At 43.1% G+C, this 27,820-nt stretch overlaps 2 protein-coding genes across 3 annotated transcripts in view; one reads left to right on the top strand and one right to left on the bottom strand.

Annotated features, from left to right (window-relative positions):
* Positions 1 to 1,199: 1,199 nt before the first annotated feature.
* MAP1LC3B (microtubule associated protein 1 light chain 3 beta) lies at positions 1,200 to 13,707 on the bottom strand. The gene is made up of 4 exons (XM_054588935.1): positions 13,549 to 13,707; positions 7,185 to 7,240; positions 3,643 to 3,749; positions 1,200 to 3,027 (listed from the first exon to the last, which is right to left on the bottom strand). Exons 1-4 carry the CDS (start codon positions 13,586 to 13,588, stop codon positions 2,853 to 2,855), a joined length of 378 nt encoding a protein of 125 aa, XP_054444910.1. The 5' UTR covers positions 13,589 to 13,707; the 3' UTR covers positions 1,200 to 2,852.
* Positions 13,708 to 20,050: 6,343 nt separating this feature from the next.
* Positions 20,051 to 27,820, top strand: part of FBXO31 (F-box protein 31) — a 34,728-nt gene continuing 26,958 nt past the window's right edge. For both annotated transcript variants that reach the window (XM_054588934.1, XM_054588932.1), the window contains exon 1: positions 20,051 to 20,421. In XM_054588934.1, coding sequence (XP_054444909.1) covers positions 20,073 to 20,421 — 349 coding nt within the window. In that variant the 5' untranslated portion in view covers positions 20,051 to 20,072. The remainder of the gene's footprint in view (positions 20,422 to 27,820) is intronic.

Raw genomic sequence — 27,820 nt, 5'->3', positions numbered from 1 at the left:
GGATTTGGAAGGGTGGCAGTCAGAGTGTGCCTGGGACTGCCTTTTTGTCATGAGCAAGCAGTGCCAAGCACTAGAGGGAGAACCCTCGTGCCTTTTCCCCATGGAGGTCCCTAAGCCTTCTTGGTTTTTTCAAGCATGGTCAGGGCCACTGTCAGGTTAATAACATCAGGAGACACAGCTGGCACCTGCTGGCAGTCCCTGACATGGAGGATCGTGCTCTTTGGTTACTTCCAGGGCCTCTGGGTTGTCTAGGGAACCATCCAGGCCAGGCCTCCGGAGATGGGAGACGTGCACATCTGCTGAACAAGAAACTCAGGGAAGCAGAGCATTCCCTTAACTTGCTGCCTGTACTCTTCTACTGATGTTAGTGTCTACTTCAGTTGAGTTGGTTCTGGGTCGTTTTGCAAATGAGTAACACTGGCTACTACTTGGCTTCTCTTTGTACTGTATCTTTATTTGATGCAGCTCCCCAGTCAACTGAGGTGCCATAAGTCATGTAATGTGTTTGTGACCCCAAAACACCTTTGTATTTTACTTTGTTGTTCATTCAGAGCGACTAAGTTTTTAAGTGTTTATTTCCATGATACACCTAGGTCATACATCCATCTTCTGTGTACTTTGTAACATGTAAGTTCTAAGGAGAATTTAGGCTTTTTAAAAAATTTTATTTATTGATTTTTTAGAGAGGAAGGGAGGGAAGAGGGAAGAGAGAAGCATCAATTTGTTATTCCATTTGCTTATGCGTTCATTGGTTGATTCTTGTATGTATCCTGACTGGGGATCAAAGCCACAATGTTGGCATATTGGACAACACTCCAACTGACTGAGCCTCCTGACCAAGGCCCTCAACCAGGTGGCAGAACCTTGACCCTGAAGAAGGTGCCCATGACAAGGCAGAGACCTTCAAAGGTGGGTGTCCCTCCAACTCAGCTGTTCCTCCACCCTGAAGAAGGTGCCCATGACAAGGCAGAGACCTTCAAAGGTGGGTGTCCCTCCAACTCAGCTGTTCCTCCACCCTGAAGAAGGTGCCCATGACAAGGCAGAGACCTTCAAAGGTGGGTGTCCCTCCAACTCAGCTGTTCCTCCACACCGCAAAACCAGCCTGGGTGCTCCTTGGGAAGGATATTACTTGTTTGTCTTCGGCTACTACAGACAATATGCAGGATTGTAAGTCTCAGACACTGATCCATTAAACTGAGTTTGATGACAGTTTTTAATTGTGCCTTTATTCACCTTAGTTCATTAAAAATGTACTTTTTTAAAGACCCTATAAATATTGAGTGACCCCCCACTAATACGGGATATGTCACCCCTCTTGCCATGGTATTTTTTTTAAAAAGCAGAATTTCTTACAGGAATCTTATTGATCACACAGTAGTTACAAGAATGTCAGATATAATGACGTATACAATCTAAGTAAGACAGGCCAATTAAGAATGTACATAATGTAAAAATATACATATTAAAAGTTAGCCATGTAGACAGACGCATGCAGCAGCAGCAGTAGGTGATGGGAGGTTGGGGGTTCAAGGCCCATATGCAGTAATATTGCCTAATCCCTCCATTACAGTAAATAATTTCCACTAACTGATGCAGGTATTCCATATACATCTAAATATACAAGGGCAAATCATGACCTGCTACATGTAATCTAAAGTGGTCTGTGATCTTTTTGTGATACTCCCATAAAAATAGTAAATAATGAACCTCATGCAGGTAGTAGGACGTATTGGTTATTCTAGTGGGACTTGGAAAATAAGTTTTAACTTTTGACATTAATATCTGTGAAGAGAATATCTCTTTTTACTGTTTTCTTCACAACTGACATGCACTTAAGAGTGCGGGAATTTCGATGGTTGTTTTGACTTAACAGTGATAACTGAAATACTCTTAAAAATGTAACTTTTTAATAACATATTTTAGTCACATACTTAACATAAAACATGGATCATCTGTATCTTTAAGCCTAAATATCGAGGAAGTGCATCTGAATTTTGATGTTTTTAGTGTCAGAATTCTGTAGTTTCCACCCCTGCCCTAAAAAATGAAACTGATACAATTGCTTGTTTATTTACCAAAACAGGCACTAGTTTGAGCTCTTTGATCAGAGAATATCCAAAACAGAAGAAATGTCACTTTTTTCCTCCGGTTTTTTTGTTTTGTTTTTTGGTTTTTTTTTGAGAAACTAGACCAAAATAAATTATTGAAGGTTTCTACTGAGCAGTGGTAGTCTTCTGTGTGTTCCTGTCTGGAGAACAAACCAAATAGGAACTTCCTAACACTGCAACAGCTGACTTGGAATCAGGAATCTTTGACAGTTCACAGTTTTCTTACACACCCCTATTTGGCCTGCTTTTTTTGCCAGCTACTATGGCAAATGTATTTTGGGGGGCTATGCTTGACAACTTATGCTTAAAGATCCTCTTAGAAACCTTTCTAGTTGGGTAGAAACCCTTCAATTAAAAAGTTGGCAGGTTCTGTGAACCTAGAGAAAAGATTTATTGTCTCTGAATGCTCAAAGTGCAAGTTCCTATTGTGGAAAGGCATTAAAATAACTGAAGATCTATTTTATTGGTAACTCAGAAGGCAAAGTATTTTATTTTTAAACTTCTAAATTTTAAAACAAGACAGCCTAGGTTAAATAATATAGTTTTCCAAAGCTGAATGTGCTCATTTGGAACTCAGTTTTTCTGCTCAAAGTACAAAAACAACTTTCTACAGCCCCTAGGCAGGAACACTACTGTTTTGATGATCTGTGATTAGATGAACTGATCAATCTCAGTTGGTAACATCCCTTTTTTTCCTGTTGGTAAGGGTTTAAAAAATTCTAGAACATACGCATTTTTCTAGTCTTACACCAACAATTTCTTTCCAAATGTCTCCTGAGAGGCATATACCATATACAGGAATCCATCTTCATCCTTCTCACTTTCATACACTTCTGAAATTGGTGTGGATACGCTCACCATGCTGTGCCCATTCACTAACAGGAAGAAGGCTTGATTAGCGTTGAGTTGTAAGCGCCTTCTATTGGAAAGAAATGTGAAAAAAATATTGATACATCAGTAAGTAGGGAGTACATGTAAAAGTGTTATCACCCCTAATGATTTAAAAGTACAGAAATTTTCTAAATGCTGCTTCTGGCAAATTAAAGTGTATACCTTACTGATGATGACTTGATATTCTCACAAAGCACAAAACATTTTCTATGATTATATTCATGATCAATATTAGTGATAATCCTTGATAGGTTATTCTTATTACCTTCTTGAGGCCAGTTTTTAACTAGGATGCTGTCAGAAGAGCTGATAGTGTCTAAGCTGTGAGAAAAACAGTTGAAATATTTATAAACCAAGACCTAAGCCGGTATAATTTATTACCAGTGTACCAAGTCTACATCCTCTTTTACTAGTTTTGCTATACGAAACTTGCAACTTTTCTGATTAAAAGACAACATCCATACTACGTATTATGAAAGGATCAGAAGTGTCATGAGATCCAGCAGGTAAGAAATAGAAAAAACTGAAAAATGAAACATCCTGTCGTCTTATTAGCTTGCATAATTTTAATCAGAACTTATCTGTAAATGTGATAAAGAATGAGAAGTTACCCAAAGAAATTTTTAAAAAGATGATTAAATACCTAATGATCTTGATTAGTTCACTCATGTTGACATGATCAGGTACAAGAAACTTGGTTTTATCCAGGACAGGAAGCTGCTTCTCACCCTTGTATCGTTCTATTATCACCTAGAAACAAAGCCAGAAAGGTGATTTTTAAATAGCCATTAACAGAGAAAAATAAAATACTTCCTATGTTGTAACTGGCACATGCCAAAATGGGGTTTAAAATAGCATGTTTGTTAGTTTCCTCATAGCTCTCCTGTGAAGAGTGATCATTTATTAGCTTAGACTATCTCATAAAATGGTACACAAGAGACAAAGTAGCTGCCTCCAGGGAGGTGAGCAGGATGGCTGCAGGGTGGAGGAAGAAATTGCTATGTATTCTTTTGTTATTTGGAATCATGAAAATATACTACCTAGTCAGAAAAAAGACCCTAAGTTTTAGAAAAACAGAGGTTGGGTAGCAGCTTAAAGAGTAAAGATCTGATTTTGTCCATATCAATTCCAATACCATCATTTCCTGTGATACGGAAAGGAAGCTTAATAAAATTTTAAGATTAATTATGGTAATAGACTCTTTTAATATTAGAGATATTAATATTGTTTCTCTATTCGACATGAAAATAATCCTAAGCCGATATTTGACAAATAAAGATCATGATTAGCTGGTTCCAGAGACAAATTTGCTACTTGAGGATTTCTTTCATTTTGGTAAAATATTCTTGCTATTTCTTTAATGAGTATTGAAGTCAAGAATCTTAAACTATTCAGGAAACAAAAATGGTTTCACATTATGAAATGAAATAAATCCATTAGCTCCTTGCCATACTTCCTTCCTGTAGTGGAAAAAAAAAATTTTTTTTTTTCTAGTTCTAAGCCACTATAAAAGGTCTGACCACATACTTGGTGACCACCTTTGGGGCTCATTATCATGTCTGTACTGAGTACCACAGACATCCTTCTCCAGGTACAGCACCTCTCTGTCCTGTCACAACAATGAGAAGTTGAGAGAGAGGAATGGAAAACCTTTACATGTTTCTTTAGAAGAGGGAAAATAACTTACCTGTACTCTGTTCCACTCTATGGTACCTACATGAGGTTCTGAGTTAAGGCCAAGTCAAGCTGTCATCACCTCCCTTGTTAAAATGAAGAGCTTACCTACACAGCTGTGTATTCAGGACATGCTATCCACAAGAAAGTATCAGTAGGTAGCCTACATCTGCCAGGGGTTAAGTGCTGGCAGAAATCAGAGACAATACAGAAATCTTAGATACTTGGCCCAGGAAGAGGCAGAAGTAGTCAGAGAATGAGAAGAAAAGTTCAGGACCTTAGAATCCTTCCATTGCAGGAACACACAGCAGCCTGGAAAAAATGCTGGGTAAGGTGAACTTGGGTACCTCCTGCTTTCAGTTGTGAATCTGATCTGCTTGGGGAGAAGCTGTTGTAGCTGCTCCCGCTCAACATGTGATGATCGCCATGAAAATACAATCACCTATAAATTACTGGTTTACTTTTCAGTTCTTTTATTTAAAAATTTTTCCTTTAACTCTTCTAATTTGGGAGAGCAGATGTGTAATTCATAAAATAAGGTATTTGACTAGATGTGAAAAACACCTTCTTGATATTTTAGATGATAGGGCTATGGACAGGAGCACAGAAGAAAAAGCCACCATTGGGGAATGAGACTGGAGGGCCAGGGAACTGCTTGTGCCTGTCTGTCCTTCCATCCATCATTTGTCTATCCACCCATCATATTCTCAAGATGTGAGTGGCTATGAGTCTGCTTCTCAAACTTGTTCAGCATGTCACAAGCACATACATGGAAGTACAAATATATAATTTCTGCAAAATAAAAAATGCTGAAACTAGTAGAAAAGATGTTTATTTTTTTATTTTTTAAAGATTTTGTTTTTTTAGAGAGAGGGGAAGGGATAGAAAAAGAGAAGGAGAGAAACACCAATGTGTGGTTGCCTCTCATGCACCCCCCACTGGAGACCTGGCCCACAGCCCAGGCATGTGCCCTGAGTGGGAATCAAACCGGCGACCCCTCACTTCACAGTCTGGTGCTCAATCCACTAAGAGACACCAGCCAGGGTAAGATGACTTTTAATGTACACAGATAGTCACATTTCAAAATGAGTCTATGGAACAAATCCTGGCAGACTGTTGGGCTGGCTATTTGTCTCCAAGGGGTATTATCTGTTAGCAAGTAGACATAGCAGGTACTCAAAAGTAAAGAAAAACCTTAAAATTAAGGCAATTCCCCAGAAGGCTCACTTCTAAGCCATACATTCCTATGTCCAAGGTCATATTGTGAAATTTCCAACCAGTCCAAGCAAAACAGAACATGTCTTTTACTATGGAATCCTATAGGCGTGAAACTGCTGAGCAGCCCGACCTTACTCTCTTTGGTGTACCTTTCAGCCCCAATCCCATGGATCTTTCATCTTATTTCCCCTCCCTTCAGTATGAGATGACCAGTCAGAAAGCCACACTTGAAAGCTTCTGTAGTATTTAGCAGTGGAGTTTCTTTGTAAGTGGTCCATAAAAGTTGTAGGAGGCAACAACCACATACCCAGGATCTTGCAAGCCTTTTCAACAACCATATTGGATGGGATTCCCTCCCTGCTCCCCTCCATTTCACAGATGAGGATATGGCAGCTCCTCTCAGAATTTTACTAACTAGTCTAAGATCACTCAGCAACCCTTACCTTAGGGGGGTCTGAACTCAGCCTCTGCCTGAAACCAAAAGTTCCTTTTGACAATTTCTCTCTAGACCAGTTAGTACCTCAGCAGAAGCCTATTTAAGGTCCACCACCAAAGGACTCAGGGCAGAGAACACTGGCTAGGCACAGCAATGAGCACCTGAGGCTACCCCAACACATGACAAGGAAGATCAGTGTCTTTCCTCCATCTCCTGCAAAGAAGCCAAATGTAAGAAGAGACTTCCCCTGGGCTTCAGTAGTCAGGCCGCCTGGAATATATGGTCATGCTTAAATCCGGAGAGCTATTCTTTTGCCCACAGCAGTAGTCTGTTTTCTTTGGAAAAAAGTGGAATTTCCTTTCATTGATAAAATACTAACAGTTCTAGCCCCTCTCGCCCTGTTCCCCCAAATACATTTGATTTGTGAAGTTTGTAACATTATGACAGCAAACTCAGCCATGGCTGGTGTGGCTCACTGGATTGAGTGCTGGACTGCAAAGCAAAGGGTCAGTGGTTCAATTCCCAGTCAGGGCACATGCCTGGGTTGTGGGCCAAGTACCCAGGAGGGTGCGTGCAAGTGGCAACCACACATTGATGTTTCTCTACCTTCCTTCCTTCCTCCTTTCCCCTCTAAAAATAAAATCTTTAAAACAAACAAAAAAAGACAGCAAACTCAGATTTAAAAAGAAACAATGTGATAAGATCAAAAACTAGATTAAGAGATCTCAGAATTAAGACTCCTGTAGAGTCAGGTAGTTGCACACTGCAGCATTGCACTAAAGTTATACTTAAGCAGTGCGCTCTTCTTCATACATCATTAACCACTGAAACATACACAGGTACCTGAAACCACCTACCGGGATTTTGGTCGGATGCTGCTCTCGGATAAGTCGGACATCCTCTACTCTTTGTTCTGCAACGAGAAAAAGACATAGGCGTTATTACAGGCCCAAATGCAGCTTCTTGCCTGTACTTTTTCTGGTGACTTTCATAGCTGAATTCACCTCTCCTTAGCTGTGGCACAGCAAAGCAGTAGATGCATCTTTCCTTGAACTAAGAGAAACCAAGCACTAACACTTAATATCTGGCAAAGGTTAGTATGTAAGGTCAAAGGCAATTACATGGAAACTAATATGTAATTACATGGCTCTATCAGCTGGTATAATGTAAGACCAGGGAGAAAAAAGAATGCCCTATTTAAGTTTTAAATAGTTTTGTACAGTGTCCAAAATAAAAGTTTAAAGCACAAAGTCAACTGTTGAATACTTTGAGACTATCTCTATATTCTGCCCCTTAATATAATCACTTATTAATATTTTCAAATAATTGTACCATTCTCTGGGGAATAAGGGGTGGGGGGGGGGGAGCTAAACCCAGTTCCCAATAAGGTATAATTGGAGAGACATATATATAAAGAAATAAATACATGAACTTATGATTAAGATGGCATTAATTAAAATCTTCTAAAGCTCTGGCTGGGTAGCTCAGTTGGTTAGAGCATGGTCCTGATACACCAAGGTTGAGGGTTCGATCCTTGGTCAGGGCACATATAAGAATCAATTAATGGATACATAAATAAGTGGAACAAATTGATCTCCCCCCCGCCGCCAGAATCAATAAATTTTTTTAAAAACCCTAAAAATCATCTTGATTAACTATGGTAGGACTCATTCTAATGGTATTTGCAAATAAATGATCAATGTCATGAACTTCCTGATAAAGTGCTTATACTGGTGGTGCCAAAAAAAAGATGCTATGAATTTATTCTAACGTCATTGCCAGTTTGGTTTGGATTAAAAAATAAATTTTAGTATTCTTCATAAAATCTACTGAAATAATTCCCATATTCAAATATAAACCTATAAGATCTATTTCTATTTTCCCACCCAACATTTCTAAATCAGCTCCTAAGATAAATTACTAAATGTAAACAAACATATTTGCTATAGACAAAGAAGACTGCAAACTCATGGGTTCCTACCAGTGCATTCTTTCTTTTTTTTTAAATCCTTACCTGAGAACATCTTTTCATTGCTTTTTAGAAAGGGAAGGAGGGGGATGGGAGGAGAGAGAGAGAAAAACACAGATTGCCTGCTTCTCATAGGATCCCCAAACTGGGGATTGAACCTGTAACCTAGGTATATGCCATGACCAGGAATCAAACCTGCAACCTTTCGGTGTATGGGATGATGCTCCTACCAACTGGGCCCAATGCATATTTTTAATCAATATATGAGAATAAACAAATTTAGCTATTGTTAATAATAAACTTAACCTAGTGGTTTTCACCTGTGATATTATTTATAACAAGAAATATATATTTGGTCCTGGCACAGAGCTGCCAAATCCCTTGGAATTTCTTAAGTGATAGGAGTGATATAGATGTCTTTCCTTATTCATAACAAGTGCCTTTCAACCACACCTGAATTTATGTTAATGTGGTAACTTTGGGAAAGTGTTTGAGGGTAGGGGCTGGTTGCCAGGGGTACCAATAGTGATTAGAGGGTTGAAATTCTCAGCCCCACTCTGTGACCACCTGAGAGGGGAAAGGAGGACAAGAGGCTAAATCACACCAATGACCAATACTTAAATCATTTGTGCCTATGTAAGGAAGCTTCCATACATATCCGAAAGGATGGGTTTGGAAAGCTTTCAGGTGGCACACACCAAACGGACAGGGAGTCTTCTGGACCTCACCCTGTATCTCTTCATAGGCTTGTTCATTCTTATCCTTTAATAACTTTTGTCATAATCTGGTAACCTAGTAAGTAATTGGTTATCCTGAGTTCTCTGGCGACTCTGGCGATTTAATCAAACATGAGGGGGCTGTGGGAACCTGTGATTTGTAGCCAGCTGGTCAGAAGCACAAGTTAAAAACCTGCACTTGCAATTAGTGGTTGAAGTGTTAGTGGGGGAGGGGCACTCTTGTGGAACTGAGCCCTCAACTTGTTGGATCTGAGGCTATCACTGGGTAAATAGTGTTAAATTGAGTTATATTGTAGGACACCCAGCTGAACTGCTTGGTGGGTAAAAAAAACCCATGTCTGGAGTCACAAGGAAGCAGTGTTTGGGTAGGATACTGACGGTTGAGGAAACACACAGGAGGAGTTTTCCTTTACATTGTCCATTGAACCTTTCTCTGTTTCTGAGAGTGTGGATTCCTCTTCATTGCTCCAAGACCTGCCCCTAAGAGTCTCCTAGCCTAGAAAAGGTGCTCAACCATCTGGGCTTAGCTATCAGCCCTATTCACAACAAAAACCTCTATTTTGTCAGGGTAGATTCTTTCAGAGGCTAAAGGAAATCAGAATTTAATTAACTCACTTCAGCAAATGGATGGCAATTCTTAATATACCCTAAATATATTCTATATTTAAAACTTTATCCTAATCTAAAAGTGGAAACATTTAGGCACAAGGGGAAGAGATTTTTTTTACACAAAAACACAGGTTTATTTTGGTAAATGAAAGAAAAAACAAAATAGACTCTAAATGTGGAGCTTCAAACTAGTGTCAAAAGTTTTCTTTATCTTGATTTATCCCTAAAATATGGCCCTAGAAGGAAGACAAAAATGATTATTTTTATTAAAGACAAGTGTTTTCTTTAAGGTGCAAAGAGTACCATAGGAATGTCTTTAGTGTCTTGGCCCAGTGGTGCTGAAGCAATTAAATATGACATATGCTGACACCTTCCTCTTTTTGATTAGACAGTTATATTCAGAGGCTAACGGTACATTTGAAAGGAGCACACCAACAACACAGATCAAAGGCACATAAAAAGAGCAATTCATTTACTAAATGATTTTCTTAGTGCTTTAATGATCTGTTTATCATCTGCCTTCCTCAACAAACTGCCCCTGGCAGTCAAGGACCCAGCTCCAATCATGTCTATATTCCCCCAGGGCCCAGGCTTACACATAGAAGATGGTTAATAAAGAAATGTAAAACGGAAATACTGCTCCAAATGCACATCAAGATATGCCTCCCTGGATTCCTTTTTTTCCTGTCTCTAAGAATCCTGATAAGCCTTACAAACAGATAAAAATAGATAGGAGTCTAAGGTACCTTATTTTACCAACACATCACCTGCAAAGTTGCTTTGAGAGTCCCCAGAGCATTTAAAGTAAAACTTCACATACATAGATTTTCCAGGATTTATTTCACTAAGTGAAACAGAAGCATAATAAATATTTCCTCAACCTGTCTATAAATCATAAACATAACATCCAACCTATCAATGAGTGCCACAGCTTGTTAAGTTCATGAAGTGCTACCTAGGTTTTGATATCAATCTCACCCTCCTGTCAACCTATTAGAGCTAATATTCTAGACCAACACATAAATTTCCCCTGACACATGCAAGCCCTTTAATTATCAATGGAGAAGCTTCAAGACCTAAGTTTACCATTGAATCTCAGCAGAATAGTGTCTGGGAAACAGTTCTGATTTTAAATAAACTGGCCAACCCCAGAAGAAAATGGAGTGAAATTCTTATACCGTTTGGGATGACTGAATCCAAAATTGTTTGTTCAAATACAACTTTTTTTAAAAGATTTTATTTATTTTCAAATATGGGGAAGGGAGGGAGAGAGGGAAAGAAACATCAGTTGGTTGCCTCTCACAGCCCTGCCAACCAGGCATGTGCTCTGACTGGGAACTGAACCAGCGACCTTTTGGTTCACAGGCTGGTGCTCAATCCACTGAGCCACACTAGCCAGGTCACTCAAATACAACTTTTGAAGTCCATTATAGTTTTCAAATCATCTGAAAAGCTATACTATGCATCTTGATTGAGAGTGTTGGTCCACTTCATGTATTGGAAATGACGGCTACCTACAGAGGATAGAATTCATCCCAGAAGGTCAGAAGTACAAGTCCAGATTCTGCCACTAGGTGGACCATGATCTTCACCTCTCTGGGCTCCACCCAGCTTCTTCAGCTGCAAAAGGAAGGGGTTGCCTGGGGTGGACCCTAAGATACAATTCAACCCTTTCAATTATGGTGTATCAATAGAAGTATAACAATTTTAAATTAACCTAAACTCACTCACTTGGAAAGAAGTGATTAAGCCAACTGGGGCTGGCCTTAGAGCCTATAAAGAGGTTCTTGCCAAAGAATTGGTTCTCCTCATTTACTGTGCTAAAAATCTCTGAAAACTGTCAACTGTCAGTGCTGTTATGATAATCAGGAGCAAGGGAAGGCAGAAATCATTAAAAGATATTTGATACTTTTCTGCAAAATTACTACTAAAGATATCTTAAAATGGCAGGGAGGAATGGTGAGCTAAGGGAAGAGCCCATATACAATATATGGGGTGGGCAAAAGTAGGTTTACAGTTGTTTGTATGTGGAAAGACGTGGGTTATGATTATTACAATAATTTTATTAACTCAAGAGAATGTCTTAATGGCACAGTATGATACACTGGGGGGCGGGGGGAATGGGGCATTCCTGCTTGTTTACTCCCAGGGCTACAGGTTCCAGGTGAAATCCTTCTAATTCATTAGAAAATATTTTTTCAGAATAACCTAAAAATACTTTAAGCAAAGGAGAGTACAGTTGTAGTCATTGTAGTCATGAGAAAATGGGCATCTTTCCCACACAAATGTCCCCAGTTAACTTTTAAATGCCAGAGTCAGTAAGGACGGAAGCCAGATACAGCAAATCTGCTTCAAATGCTGCTCTCAGGGTTTCATAAAAGCTAAACAATATTAAGAGTTCACTAAGGTCACTGAAGAAAAAATTTCTAACAAAAAAGGGGCATCTTAAGTCTAGTTCACCAAACTGCCTTCAAGAGGTTGCCTGAAGCACGCTGGGCAGGCCAACATGGATTTCATTTACTGAAACTTCTCAGGCACAAGAAATCAAATACTTATCAATAATGAGATCTAGAAACCCATATCCAAGCTCGAAGGAACGCTCACCTCTTCTAGAGGCCAGGAATCTAGACAAAGGTATCACTGCTTTAGATCTAAAGGAGATTAGCCCAGGGAATTCTCTGTGCGAGGGAAGGAACCTGGTACTTCCCTACCCTACCTGCCCTCCCCGAGTCGCTACAAACTAGCCCTTCGGACAGACATCGACGGAAGTCACTCGTTATTGCAGAATTTTCTTGCTTAAAAGGAGCACTAATTGCTTCTTTCTCGTCATTTTCGTGGAGGAGTAAATAACGTGATGTTACTTTCAATTTCAACCAAATGCCAGTAAACCTAGGTTGGGTCTGTCGTCTTAAAGTGGTAGAGAACTGATTTCATTTATTGCTGGTGTCAAACTAAGAACGTACCCGTGAGCCAAGAGAAAGAACGACCCGCCCCAGCTCTCCTGCCACAAACAGGGACACGATGTCCCGGCATGTCCGTCTGTGCTGGCCGGTGCAGGGGTGCAGACACAGTGCAGATTCGGGGGCCCACCAGCGTTCGCTCCTCTCAATTAGGGCACTGACGTTCTTTTACTGCCCACACGCGATCAGGACAACTTACCTGGAGATGATTCACGCCACCAACCACTTCAAAGGACCTGACACTGCCGGCGTCCAGGACAGCCTCCCCACGAAGGGACATTCTTACAGGGGTTTGCGCTTTTCGGACGGACCGTCACCCCTGCCTCGGCGGCGCCCCGCCCCCGACTGGAGGGTTGACGAGGGGCCGGAGGCGACCCAGCACCTCCGCGCAAGCGCGCCCTCGCGGGACCAGGTGTGAACGCCCCGGGCCCGGCTCTCTCACGCCCCGCCTCCCCCCACCTTCCCCACCCCCCCGCCCCGCTGCCCTCTCAGCCCTCCTCACAGGCCCTCCCCGGGAACCCTAGGCCCGTCGGCCGCCCGACTTCGGCGCGTCAGGCCCCGAGCCCCACCCGAAACACCGCGGGCCCGGCCCCTCGCCCCCCAGCCTTCGGCCACCCAGACCTCAGCCCCGCGGCCCCTAGCCTTCAACCTGCCCGGAGCGTGATCCCCGCCACCCTGGCACCTCTGCCTTACGGTGCCCGTCAGTCCCCCAGGCCGCCCCCAGGCCGGCCAGCCGTCTCGGCTCCCTAGCCCTTGCGGGCGTCCGTCAGTCCCCGGTCCTGCCGCCGTTTGGGCCGCACATCTGTCCCGGGCCTGGCCCTCCGTCAGCTCCCGGCCGCCAGCTCGGCCCCTCAGCCCTCTCCGGGCCCCGTCAACACCCGGCCCCCCCAGCCCGGCCCGCCGCCTCGGCCCCTTGAGTCGTTCCGGGCCCGGCCGCGGCACCCACCGAAGGTGCGACGCTGTTTGAAGGTCTTCTCCGACGGCATGGCGCGGGAGGCTTGGAAGGGACGGCGAGGCTGGGGGTCCCAGCAGCTTCAGGTGGCGGCGGATGCGACAGTGGCGACAGCGACTCCTCTTGTGTCTCCTCAGCCCGCAGCCGCGTCAGGTGACCAGCGCACCGCCCCTGGAGGCGGGGCAAAGGGCGGCCTCTGCAGCCGCCATGTCGTGCGTGGCGGAAGGGGGCCCGCGGCGAATGTCTGAGTTGGCAGCCCCAAGTGAGGGCGTTTCTTCGTGGCCGGCGGGAGGGAGCACGAAACGGGACCAGGCAGCCCGCCTGGCCCCCGCCCCGCCGAGAGGTGTGGGTGCGCCCCCCGGAGTTCTGTCGCGTCGTGCCGTCCCTAATGGCTTAGCTGCTTTGAGTGGTGCGCTAGTGTTCCCAGCGCTCCGTGCTGGTGACTCAACGATTCCACCTGAAAAATACAGAACGTTTGTGCTCCTACTTCACGAGTACCACCGACCTAGGAGCTGCTGGTTATTTCTGAGGTGTAAGCCTTTTGTTTTCACTGGCCTTCCACATCAAGTGTATTCAGTTGTGGGTGTGTGTTTTACTTTTTAAGAATCTCCACTGGTAACTTCTGTCACACGTCGTCCGAACGAGGAGAGAACTGCAACTGGTTAATTCAGGCTTTGTTTACTAGTATTGAACTTGGAAGAAAGGCTAAGGATAATCGTTGGGGCCTAAGACCTTCCTGCGGGGTGGATTCCTCTTTTGACCCGTCGCTAACAGCCCTTAGGTGACTTCTGGAGGGGCCCTGGAGCGTTTTTGATTCATTTGTACTTGCAACGGGACTGGAGAAGAGAGCCTGCCCAACATCATTAAGGCTGATTCCATTTAAGGAGGATATTCCAATCTCTTAAATACTGAATCTAACTCATTTCAAACACTAACTAGCTGAGCAACCTTGAATAAGCCATTTTTTTAACTCTCAGACTCGGGTAAAGGGGCGATATCTTAGAACTCCAAGTGCTTTTTGCGGAGTAAATCAAAGTGACCTGGAGCATCTAGATCACTCTACAAGGTTTAGTTATCAGTTCAGTTATTGCCCATCTTAACATTTGCCGAACATACATCTAAAAACAGCACTTGATTCTTTGGCTGGTTTTGCTCTTTAATATGTAATGTTTTGTAAGATTGGCATTAGTTCCAGGCTCCCCCCGCCCCACCTTTTTAGTTTGAAAAACCGTTTCCTATATGCCTATTTGATAAAGTAATTGGATTGTGATAATATACATTATTATACAAGCATTCAAGACTTTCTAAGATACTTTTCTCAAAGTGGTTTTAATACATCTGGGATTTCTTTCTTTATAGAGAAGCAAGTATGTCGGAGAACCTCGTGTAATTAATTATTCTCCACCACCAGAACAATATTAGTTGCAGCTCATTATCCTACCATTGTCTACAATAGGACAGTGCAATTGTGCGTGTGTCACTTTATTTCCCGGGTTCTTTTTCCCTTCCTGACACAATTCATTACTTTGAAAATCTGATAGTACTTAGACAGTTTATGTAGTTTCCAAAGTTCCAAAGGAAGGTTTTAAAATTCCAAGTGTACTACATTGGTTGTTTTGTGTTTATTCTGTGAGGATTGAAAAAATTATATATCCAGTAAGTGCTTATTAGGTACCTACCTTGTGCCAAACACAAAATGATCAGTTTAAAGTCAAAAAGGATTTTTTTTTTTTTTTATGATACTAAGGACTGGCTGCTGAGTGCTTTCTTGGCTTAGTGCTGCTCTGTAAGAAATGGACTTCTTGTTCTCTTGCTGGACAACTGTTTCAAACGCAGGAGGAGGAGGGGACTCCATTATCTGGCATATGGAGGTAGGGGGAGGGGAAGGAGGGTTTCATATTTTCCTGGTCCCTAAGGCATCCATACCAAATTGCCAGAGGTCTTGGGTTCACTGTCATAGCTTCAAGGGATTAGCCTCAAGGACTGTGCTAGTGATTGGACAGGATTACTCTTTGTGATTTTTAAGTACTGAAGTCCACATTTATAGCACTCGTTATAGTCCTGCCGCTAACAAATTCCTACTGGAATCTAAAACCACATATCCCTACATACTTCTCAGGAAATTATCCAGTACAGTTGGTGTGTAAAGGTGTCTCATAAACATAATCTCCATTTTAGACTAGAATATTTGAATAAATAATAAATTACTTTAAAATGTATTACTTTAGGCCCTGGCTGGGTAGCTCAGTTGGTTAGAGCATCATCCCAATACACCAAGGTTTTACGTTCTATCTCTGGTCAGGGCATTTACTGCAAGTAACTGATGAATGCATAAATAAGTGGAAGAACAAATCAATGTTTTTCTCTTTCTCCCTCCCCCTTTCTCTCTCTCTAAAATCAATTTAAAAAAAAGAATAATTTCATGTAACTTTTGAAATCAAGTGTGCTTAAGTATATGGAGAAAAATTTCTTGTTCCCCAGACTACAATTTAATAGAAGTTTGATGTAGTTAACAATATTCGGAGTGGTAAATTAATACTATTCATGAATTATTTTATGTTAGCTAATATAAGGATAATATTATTTTTAGGTGAATAACATAAATATTACTGTTCCTTTAGAACTATACATATGAAGGGAAAAAGCAAAAGCACATCTTTCATTTAAATTTATTTAGTGTTTTTTCCAGGAATCTCATGGTGCTTTTAAACTATCAAATAATCACTGTAGAAAGCCAAGCAGTGCCAGTTTTAAGTAACTCTCACCTATTCTTTTTTTCATAACATTAAATGACCATAATCATGGGGGACATAATTTAACTGATAAAAAATAAATGTGACATCCCAGCATGAGTGATGTAACATGATTTCCATGGCTGTAAATCATGCCGTCTAGCTGTTTCTAAGAATCTGTACAATGGGGCAGGAAACACTACCCTGCAGTCTAGAACACAGAAGGGTTATATTTGCCACACTCAACATGGAGGGCAAGTCACACTGAGAAGTAGTTCACCTCCGCAGGCCCGCCTGGCCTGCCCCACCTCTCCTCTTCCTGATTGGAAGGCATATTTCACCCTGGAAGTTGTCTGGGCCACTATTGGTCAGCTGTCCAATCAGTCGTGTGTCGTGTGTCATCTCTTTGCTCTTTAGAACAAGTAAACAAACAAGTATTGCTCAAGAGGAGTGCAGGAGCTATTCTCAGAAAGGACCCAGTCAGGAGGATTTTGGAGTTGGCAGGCCCGCGGTGCGGCTCCGTGGGAGTGTCTTCGCCGGTTCCCGGGAGGTTTCGGGAGCCAGCGCTTCCTCTCCCCTGAAGCCCCGCCTCTGGGGTACGACTCCAGAAGAGAGCAACCTAGTGCACTTCGGAGCGCCACTATGAACCGCTCACAGAACCTGACATTATTTCTTAAATGAGTGAATAACAACCGATGGAACTGGGTGACGTTCCACAGGTTTTTTGTCGGTGTTTGCTTGCTCGTTTAATTCTAACATATTTCAAAGGGTTGCTGTTTTTCCAGCTTTTCCCCATATAAGGGATGTAACTGTTCAGACTCTCATTTTAAACCATGAACCTCTTGTTCAGCCTGTGAATGTTTTCCCTCCTTCCCATTCACCTTGACTGTTTCTGCTGAGCAATGATAAGATGGCATTTTTCACATCTGGATTCTGAGAAACAGCATGAGTGAAGTTAACATTGTTTACTACCAGTTGGAAAATGTCTTCCCTGCTCTGTATTCTACTTATTTCCTTAAATGTTATCAATTCTCACTAACAAAGAGTCGATTATTGTATTCTCATAGTGTTAAAACAAATGATCTCTTCTACCAAGTTTTTCCTCATTTTAGTATGAATGCATCCTCCTTAGTGTTGTTTGCAAAGGATACAGTTCTGTATAAGGGATTGTACAACTGTTCAAGGACACATAAAGTTTCCAGGGTTCACCCTGTAATAGTTCTCTGCTATATGCAGTCTTTTCCCTCTGTTTCCCTTACAGCAACATGGATCACCCAAACTCTAACAACTGTCTTTTTCTTTCTGTTCTGGTGGTCTGCACCAACTCAGTCCTTCAGCATCTTAGTGAGTTATTGCACACAGATTTCCTGCTGTAAAGAATATATAGACATACCTTTTAAATGTATAGCTGCATAATTCAAATTATGAACATGTAATAGTTTAACCATTCTACTAAAGATGGAAATTGGAGCAAATTATTTTGTACATTTTAATATACTCTAAGCTCCTCTAGAAGAAAATTATATTTTATTAATAGGACCTAGTAGGGAATAGATATATATATATATATTTTAAAAACTGACTGAAATGTAACAGCAGCCAGGATCATGCTTTAGAATCTATGAATCCACACAGAACATACCACCTAGGCTAGTCAGGCATTCTGTAAATATTTATTATATTACTTGATACATTGCTGAAATACTTCCTAGCTTGGATGGTGATAGCCCACCAGTCTTCTCTACATCTGTTTGGTTCATCTTTTAGCCAGTTTATTTGTTTGTTTGTTTTCATTCAACAAACATTTAGTCAGCAAACATCCCTTGATTACATGAAACATTAGTCTATCATGTTACAAGGGATACATTAATAAAGTAGGTGCCAAAGAAAGCAAGTGTTTACAATAAAACGATATGATGGTGCTGTAATAAAGGAGCCATCCTTCCTAGAAGGGGGTGCCATTAGAGGACAAGGAGGAAGAGGGTTGGTTTTAATGGCACAGGCTGGGGTGATGGGACTTCCTGGCAGAGGAGACAGCTTGAGCTAAGTGACAGAGATGTGACAGGGCATGGTGAATTATGGCTAAGGAATCTGGTGGCTCCCACTGAAAGATACGTGTGGGGAAGGAGAGGAAGCCAGGCTGGGATGTTAGGACAAGCTAGTGAGCTACTTTGTGTGATGTGAGGAGGAGTCAGTGGGCCTCCTAGGTGCTTTTAAACAGGATGAGTCTGCTTTTGTTTGCCACTGGTTAGTGAGTACTGGTAACTGCACAGAGTGGACTGAAGAACCTAGGTGCAGGGAGGTCACTCTGCTGTTGTTTTCAATTGTGTGGACCCGAGATGGTCAAAATTTGAACCAAGGTACTGTTAGTTTTGTCAGAAGATGCACTTCCCCATTTATGGGATTCGGTGGACTAGGGCAGGCTCCCTCTTTTCTGCTTAGAGATTTCCTTATGGAGGTGATAGTGGATAGCCAGCGATTGGTGGAGACTGCCCAGGGGAACTGGCAAGCTTACTATTTTTTTTATTAGATTAGCAAGACCCCGCACTCGACCAGAAACACTGGGGTAGCCGGCGGATTCTTAGCTTCCATTTAGATTCCGGGCAACTTCTCCAGCCCTTCCGGTCATTGAAGTCAGTCTCGACCAGAGAGGAGTTGGCTCCACACCCCCAGCCCTCCTCTCTGGGAACAACTAACAGCAACAGTTTCTTGTTACCGGCAACTGAAGGTGAAGCCACTGTCACAGGTGGCTTTACAGATTCTCTAGAACACACCTGCCCTGGAGCACAGTAAACAAGGTAACTAGGGTATAACGAGATCCCTGACAGATGACACAGGATTTACCCGCTAACATGATTTCCCCTTTCCACTGTAATGAGGGCAGAAATGAGTGAATGCTAATTTTTAGATAAAAGAGCTGACAGGCACAATTCAGGGTTCTATTTTGCTTACCTAGTTTGTAGGGCTTTAGCAGTTGGCACTAGTTAGTTCCTCCTGCCACTTAATGACGCCTTCCGTGTGTGCAGCAGTCAGTCCTTGGGGGTCATCGGGAGCTCCCCAGGGGGTGGGGGTGGGGTTTCCTGGAGAGGAAGGTGTGCTTGGGGAATACTGGGGGCCAGTGCTTCCGGCTGTCCTCAGGGGAAGGCCCTGGGGTTGTGGTGGGGGGGTCCTCGAATCCATGGTGGGGAGGTGGGAGGGCGGTCCTTGGGGCCATCCTCGGGCCAGCAGACACGTCTGAGGGCATTCCAGGGTGAGGAGCTGCCTCCACGAGCCCGGTCCGTGCAGCGGGGAGCGCGTCAGTCCCATACTCTGGAGGTGGCGAGTTTGGTCCTCACATGCGGCAGCGCGCCGTTCTGCTGCCCACCGGCATGTCTTCGGTTGGGAAAGGGCAGCCGTCGCGCGCATGTGGGTGACATTCTTTACCTGGGCTCGGTCCGGGAGCGGGACAGGAGGCCCTCAGACCTCCGGTGAGCTGAGGCCAGGGCCGCTAGGGAGTCACTGGGCTAGGAGAGGGCCCGGGGCATCGCCCCCCGAAACAGGCAGATGGCCCCTCCGGCAGGCGGGGCTCGCCGGGGCGGGTCCTCTGTGGGTCCCTCCTAGGGGGCGGGGCCGAGACGAGATAGCAAGAGGAGCAGGGTCGGGGGTTGGGGGGGGGGGGGGGATGGGGCTAGACTCTAAGTGGGCGTGACTAGGCCCTGAGGGGCTGGCTGGGCTCTCCGGTGGGGTGGGGCGGGGCGGCTCACAGATGCGCGGCGCAGGCGCGGCAGCAGCGGCTTCTTGACCGGCATGGCGGTGTGCGCTCGTCTTTGCGGCGTGGGCCCTTCGCGGGGATGCCGGCGTCGCCAGCAGCGCCGGGGCCCGGCGGAGACGGCGGCGGCCGACAGCGAACCGGACACAGACCCGGAAGAGGAGCGCATCGAGGCAGGCGCGGCGGCGCTATACGGTGCGGGGAGCGGCCGGAGCGCGAGCCCCTCGCCGCCCCCGCGCTGCTCGCTGCTGGAGCTGCCTCCCGAGCTGCTGGTGGAGATCTTCGCCTCGCTACCCGGCACGGACCTGCCCAGCCTGGCTCAGGTCTGCACCAAGTTCCGTCACATCTTGCACACCGACACCATCTGGAGACGGCGCTGTCGGGAGGGTGAGTGCGTTGTATTGGGGTACGGGCCTGGAATGGGGGCTCGGAGGTCCCCAAGGGCCCTCGACAGGGACATGCCATAGATCGGGGGACCCTATGGGCAGGGTTTCGGCTGGGTGAAGGGTTCGGGCCTCGAGGGGACTCGGAGTCTCTCGAGTCTGCATGGGCCCTGGATGGGGTTCTGACACAGATGTGGGTTCCAAGGGGTGGACCCGGCTGTGCGGGGTAGGGGGGGGGCCGCAGCAGATCCGGGATGCGGGGTGCGGGTGAAGTATAGTTCCCGGTGGACATCGGGGTGCTCAGATAGGAGTGAGTGGTCTCTCAGCTGCCGGGAGAGGACTCAGCGGAGCCAAGGGAAGTGAAGTGAGCGGGGGGGGGGGGGGGGGGGGGGCTAGCATGGGGGGTGGTCTCTTCTAGGTGTGAGACCCTGGAGTTTTAGGCCGACCTCCGCTGATAATCCGCCGGCGCACTCCGAGCCCCCAGCCCTTTGGGAGTGTGTGAGGGGGAAGTTGAGGAGAGCATGAGTAGTTAGGGAGTAGAGGGGCTGAGTGTTTGGAGGGTCTCCTGAGGAAAGGACTGGGTCTGTGGACAGGTGAGTGGAGCCCGGCAGTGTCAGAGGTGTTGCTGTCCACCTCAGGGATGCTCGTGGTAGTGGTGAGGGTAATAAATACTTAGTTTTGTAACAAATCCCAGGAGGAAAGGTTTATTTAATCCAGAGTGCAAGACTCTCTGCGTTTAAATGTTAGAAGATCTTTGATGTTCAATAAGCTCTCATATATTGGTAAACAGGATAGGCAAGAAAAATCTAAACAACGCAGAACTGCAAGAGGATGAAAGTAAGAATCATCAGGGAGCATTTGAGATCTTGCTTCCTTGGCGTATGTCATCAAGGTGGCTCAAATTGATTTTTTTTTTTAAAAGTAAGAATCATCAGAGCCCCTACAATCAAAGATAAACTCAAACTTTTGGAAAATGCCTCTCCATATACAAATATAAAGTCATGTACATGTTTTCATTTAAATGAGATCGTACCATATATATTCTCTTAGAGACAGTTTAGTATAAAAAAGCTTTATGTTACTCCCCTTGCATACATATGCCACATGCTAGTCCCTTACTGATAGATTTTTAAATTTGCTATTTTTTCTTGTCATAAACAGTGCTATCAAGACTGCCTTTGTGCATTTCATAGGAACTTATGAGACTTACATCTATCTTCTACCGCTTCTGAGATTATCTTCTTAGTGCACGTTTCCCAAAGTGGGGTTGTGGGTAGTAGGATGTGCACATTGATAACACAATGGTATGCATTGCCCAGTTGTTGGAATTTGAACTACCAGGACGTCTTCATGAGAAAGCCTCCTCTCTCAAATCCTCCCCAGCAAGGGAATCAGCCAGTCATCTTCTCTCTTCTATAAACCTCAATGGTCAAGACTCTGGATTTGTAGTCATAAGGGCAGGTTGTGTATTCACTGAGATCCTGGATAGGCTGCTTCACCTGCCCAAATGCTAGTGGGAAGTGCTGGCCCATAGGATTAAATGAGGTGATTTGAGGTTTAAATGAGACGATACATGTGAAACCCTCACCCTTTAAGTGGTAAGTGTTTAGTTATCACAGCTTTTGGCCATTCTTATTTCATCTTCTATGAATTTCTTATTTGTGGGTTGTTTTTTTTTGTTTTGTCTCTTGTCCTCTTAGGGAGTCTATTATCACTTTTTTTTTTATCCTCACCCAAGGACATTTTTTTCCTATTGCTTTTTAGAGAGAGAGAAAGAGAGACAGGAACATCGATGTAAGAAAGAAACATTGTTTACCTCCTTGTATGTGCCATAACCAGGTGTCAAACCCATAACCTGGGTATGTGCCCTGATTTAGAATAGAACCAGTGACCTTTGGTTCATGGGATTACACTCCAACCAACTGAGCCACACCAGCCAGGGCAGGGTGTCTGTTGTCTTGCAAATTTGTAGGAACTCTTTGACTATTAGCAATACTAACCTTTTGTCATATATATGGCAAGTAAATTTCCTTTGACATTTTAAAAAAGAGGCAAAAAAGTTCCACTTTTTCTTTCTCTGTGATTTTCATTTGCTTTGTTTTGTGTTTTGTATTCGTGTAAGACCCAGATTTAGCCCTGGCTGGGGTGGCTCGGTGGATTGAGTGCCGGCCTGCAAACCGAAAAATTGTTCGTTGGATTCCTGGTCAGGGCATTTGCTTGGGTTGTGGGCCAGGCCCCCAGTTGGGGGCATGGGAGAGGAGACTAATCAATGTATCTCTTGCATATTGATGTTTCTCTTCCTTTCTTTCTCCCTCCCTTCCCTTCTCTCTAAAAATAAATAAAATCTTTAAAAAAAAAAAAAGACTCAGATTCATCACAGATGTTCCATTGTGCTTTGAGGAGTTTCTCTATCAGTCAAGCAAACCTGTGTTGTGGTCTCTTGGGAACTGTAATGTACCTGTGTGTAGTTCACCTCTAGGAATGGAAGGTAACAGAAGACTCTGGTGTAATTAGAAAACTCAAAGGCATGTTACAGGGTCAAATTAACTGGAGTTTTAACTCAAGGTAAGTTCCTAGAATTTTTAATGGAAATATAAAAAGTCCCGATGAAGATATAGAAGGAAGATGAGGAGCGGACATGGAAGAACCCTTGAGTCCTTCCTTTCTCAGTGCACTTCTCAGCTCAGCTCTCTTATTAACAACAGACATGATAGTGGAATCCAGGCATCTTGTTCACCCAGGTAGTCTGACATACTCGGGGAATTTTCATTTTGAGAAATTAAAAAAATGAAAGATAATAATGATAAAACAAGCATATTCCTATCCTGCCCTCCCCCCCAAAAGTCTTTTGTCATATTTGCTTTTGATTCCTCTACCATGTTTTAGGAACATGTCTCAGCTGAGACTCAAGTCCCTTCTGATCACCACTCTCCTTCCCATTCTAAGAAGCAGCCACTGTTGTGGTTTTAGTTTACTTGTATATAAATATACGTGTATACATTCCCAGCATTACATTGTTTTGTGATGGTTTAAATTTTAGTGCTGTATCATACTGTAAGTATTGTGCGTCTTCTTTTTTCTCCTGTCAACCTGTGTTTCTTTCAGTTCTGTGCATGTTAATACATTTAAGTCTGGTGAAGTCTTTTTAAATGCTATGTGCTGGTTCATAATATGAAGAAGCTACACTTTTGTTCCTTACCTTATTTTTATTTTTATTAAACCCAGTGTGACAGTGAATAATCTCATATGTCTTTCCTTGGATGCATATAAATATGTCTTTCCTTGGATGCATATAGTCCATATAAAGGACTATATCCAGAAGCAGTGTAGTTGGGCAGTGGGCTTTGAGATTTGCAGTTTTACTGGATACTATCCAGTTATTTCCTGGAGTGATTTTACCACTTTACAAACCTGTCACTGGGGCATGAATAGGCTAGTCACAAAATATGAAATACAAATGCTCAGTATGCATCATTACAAAGTAGCTGCCTTCTGTGATCCAAGTTATCTCATTTAATCCATTATCTGCTAGATTCTCTCTAATGTGAATGATGCATCTTTAGAAATGTGTGCCACCAGTGGCCCAGTGGCTCAGTTGGTTGGCACATCCTCCTGTGCACCAAAAGGTTGTGGGTTCAATTCCCGATCAGGGCACGTAACCCAGGTTGTGGGGTTATGGGTTTATTCCCCTCATTCCCCCTCCCTCTTTCTTTCTCTCAAATAAAAAAACATGTCCTCAGGTAAGGATTAAAAAAAAAAAGTGCACCAGTCTGAAGGAGAAGCAACATCTCATTTTAATTTGTGTATACCTGATGACTAGTGAGGATGCACAGTTCAAAAATATAATTACTGGTCATTTGGATTTCTTTTATTTGCTTATCCTTAATCTTTGCCCTCTTTTTCTGTTGTTATTTTTGTTAATGATTTGTGGATTTTATTTATTTAATCTGGATAGATTTCTGTTTAATACATTGCAAAACATTTTCTTGTCTATAGTCATTTGTTTTTTAACGTCATTTATAGTGACAGTGTGCAACATAAATCAGAATTACAAAATTTTAACTTTGGGTTTAAGTAATAATTGCCATTCCAAGGTTATGAAGGTGGTCGATAGCTAGATTTCAGTTTCACTATTTCACCCAATAGCTTTAATTTCCAGCTTATCTAGTCAATAATCGGATAATCCCATGTGGTATTCACAGGTGTCTTGTAAGTTAGTATAATTATGATTGGGTTTGTATTTAAGAATAGTTGTGTGTGAGACAAGGGTGGTCTTATTTCTTTGAACCTCAAAACTTCACCTTTCTGGTACTAGACATTTGGGTATAGTGGATATTAATAAGGCCAAAGTCAAGCCCCTGTGGGTACAAAACCAAAGCTGCCCCAGCCTTGGTGAATAGGAGACAAGGTCTCAGGCTGATTGGGGAGCTGGATGGTCCTAGCTCATCAGGTTTCCTGAATAGCCTTCAGGTCTGGTCTTGACTGGGGTATAAGGGTGGCTCCAGTTTTTCGTGTCTTGGGAGGGTGAGTGAGACTAGTGGGTTTGAGTGCTTACTACTCAGTGTTTACGTGTTTGCTTTCTGTATTTATATAATTGGATTTTCCAGGACAGGAAACAAGCCACAAAAAAAATGGGAGTGGGAAGGAGGATGCCACTCACCTGTTGTCGCTTCAAAGCATTTGGGGCTGTGATTAACGCTCAGGGCGCCCTGAGCCGACAAGGCGTGCACATTTAATAGCTCCTCCTAAAATGATAGGATGACTTTGGGGCAGAGGGGAGGGAGGTGCACTAGAAACTTCAAATGAGGTATCTTTTTGTAATGTTTTGTGAGAAGCTCACAATTTCCAGTGTTCTAGCAATAGTAAGTTAGCAATAGTGAATCAGTTATTTTTATAGAACTTTTTATAGGGCCTTTCTAGTCCCCTGCATGTAATATTTTCTGGTGGTATTTCTCTGGGCAGGTACAAGGGTTGCTACTGAAAAGCCAAATCTGGGCTCCTGATTTGGGGCAAGTATATGACAAATAGGTGATATTTTTCCCTCTTAAAGGAAACCAAACCCAACCCAGTCTTGCAGGCAGGGGCAGATAGATGGAGGATAAACACTTTTTGATGCATCATTCCTTTGGCTACAGGCCTCTTGCAGTTACTTGCATGTGGAGCTATAAATAAGTCTTCAGTTCTCAGAGTACCCAGGGTGGAAGCCAAGTCCGTTATTTTGCCTTTGACCCTGACGGGGCTTTTTCATTTAATACTTCACCGTTTAGTTGGTGAATTTTGAAATACTTGCCAATTTTAACACTTTATTTATGTAATATTTTATGAAGTCTCCCTAAGGCTTATGAGTACGAAATTCAGACCATAGTTCTAAATCAGAATATTCAAGTAATAACAGAAGATAACTTTAAAAACAAAGGAAATACTCATATGTGTAATTTTCTGTTCCACACTGAACTCTAAATACTTAGTCACAAAAATTTTGCATTTTTTAGCTCAGTGCCTGCTGCCAGCATCAGGTTTTTAATTAATAATATGTGATTTTCCCATTTCTTTTTTTGATGGTAAGTGAGTTTTTTAAAATGGTGTTTTTAATGACACGTGGGATACTATTTATTTGTATAATCGTTGGATCAGTTCTAAATCTAAAGTGGGCTTACATTCCATCATAATTAGAAATATCTTTTTCCCATAATGTATGATCTTTATGACAGAAATGGGAAATTAAAAACCATTATTTAATTCTGTTTTGTGCAGGCAGAAGAAAATGCTATTTCCGTTCTGTCTGATATGCTGATGCAAAATATGAGTAATGTGGCTTTTGTTAAATATGGCTGAAATTGGAAGGGCCATCACGGGAAGAGGGGAGATGGTCAAGTTGTTGGCCTCTCCCATTTTTTGGTTTTAGTGTTGGCTTGAGAAATATTTTTTGATTCCTGTTAAGTGGATGCTTCTAGAGCCCCCCAGTTTTGGTGGTAGGGAGGGCAGTTTGGCAGTAAATGAACAAACTGTCCGGGTCATAGAAACATGTGTCTCAATCATGACAGAAGGAAGCCAGTCCACCTCCTGGACATACAGCAGGATCCAAATCTACAGGGAAAACCTTTATTCTTCTCTTTTGCTAACTAAAAGGGCAACAGTCCTCTGTTATTTTTGCAAGTTAAATCTCATATGCCGCTTCATAGAGAAACCTAGGCCTTTCAGTTAGCAAAGTAAAAAAGGATAAAGAAAAATGGTACCCCTTAAAACTTCTGCTTTTTGACTTTAAAAAAGTGAGCTGGAGAGTGAATCTGGTACCCAGAAAGCATTGCGTAAAGATTTTGCTTTAGCACTGTTTAATTGGTCAGACACTGGTGACTTGCCAAAAAGAATTGATTGGTGGTTAGAGGGCCAGGCACTGCCATTTTTTACTGTTGTTTATAAAGTGGTTATGTAATGCAGTTGAGGATCTGAGTTTGTCTCTCTGGCTGTAAAGGACATACAAATAAATACAAGGGTGTCTTTGGCCTTTGGAGAGGAACAAGTGTTCAGTCTAAAACCAGGCTCTTTGAGGAGATGGCCTGGGTTCCAAACTCATGAGTCAGCATCCTTTGCAGCGATGCCATCACTGTCCACCCAGTGGCAATGGAGAGTAAACCTGGAATCGCCAGGCCTGCTTGTCTAGTATTAGAGGAATAGGAATAGGGATGTGTCTGGAATATTAGAAAAGGGCCAGAGTGAGATGATTGCAGTTAGACTTGTGGGCACATCTCCTGGTCTCAAGATGGGTACCGCGGAAGAGCAGCGGTGAATGCACTCAGGAAGAAGGGGTGTCTGGGATGACAGATGGGCCTTAGCCTTAGTGGGTCTCCCTTGGCTAGCGGGGTGCCTGTCATGGGAGGTGGAGGCGGGTCAGAGTCATCTGGCTGGAAGAGTTTCTCAAGGTTCCTGTTGGCACCGAGGCTGTTTATCTTTGCAGGGGTGGAACTTGTTGGAAATAAGCCACATTGATTATGTAGGTGGTTTCAGCTGTCCTCGAGAACGATTTGTTCAGCGTCCTGAGTGTTCTAAGGTGTTTATATAGAAGACACCCATGTCCAGGTTTTGGCTTTTACACTTTTTCCCATCATAAGATGAGCTGGTTGCAGAGCATTTTTCTAGATCTGCTACATTTTTTTTTTTTTTAAAGGACATACATGCATTTACCGTAATAGCTGAGTAAAGCAGCCACTGGAGAACACACAGGGGGATTTGAAATCAGGGCTCTGTTGTTGAGGAGTGTTCTTGGATGGTCGCTCAGAGGAGCTGTCAGGACACCTAGTGGCCTCAGTGCCCTCCTCTACCCTCCCACCAGCTTCTGCCCCCCACCTTTGATTTCTTGTAGCCTTGGAAGTAAAAGTTTTAACTATATTTCATTAAAGCTTATA

This window comes from Pteronotus mesoamericanus, unplaced genomic scaffold, assembly GCF_021234165.1.
Source record: "Pteronotus mesoamericanus isolate MK-2021 breed Mesoamerican mustached bat unplaced genomic scaffold, CSHL_Meso_final scaffold_165, whole genome shotgun sequence".
Taxonomy (NCBI): Eukaryota; Metazoa; Chordata; class Mammalia; order Chiroptera; family Mormoopidae; genus Pteronotus; species Pteronotus mesoamericanus.
This window is presented reverse-complemented; position numbering and strand designations above follow the sequence as displayed.

Excerpts from the sequence above, each read along its gene's own strand:
- MAP1LC3B (XM_054588935.1), bottom strand. The coding sequence starts at position 13,588 with ATGCCGTCGGAGAAGACCTTCAAACAGCGTCGCACCTTCG. Across the intron at positions 3,750-7,184 it reads AGCATCCGACCAAAATCCCG|GTGATAATAGAACGATACAA; the intron begins GTAGGTGGTTTC and ends CTTTGTTTCTAG. Across the intron at positions 3,028-3,642 it reads GAACTAATCAAGATCATTAG|AAGGCGCTTACAACTCAACG; the intron begins GTATTTAATCAT and ends TCTTTCCAATAG.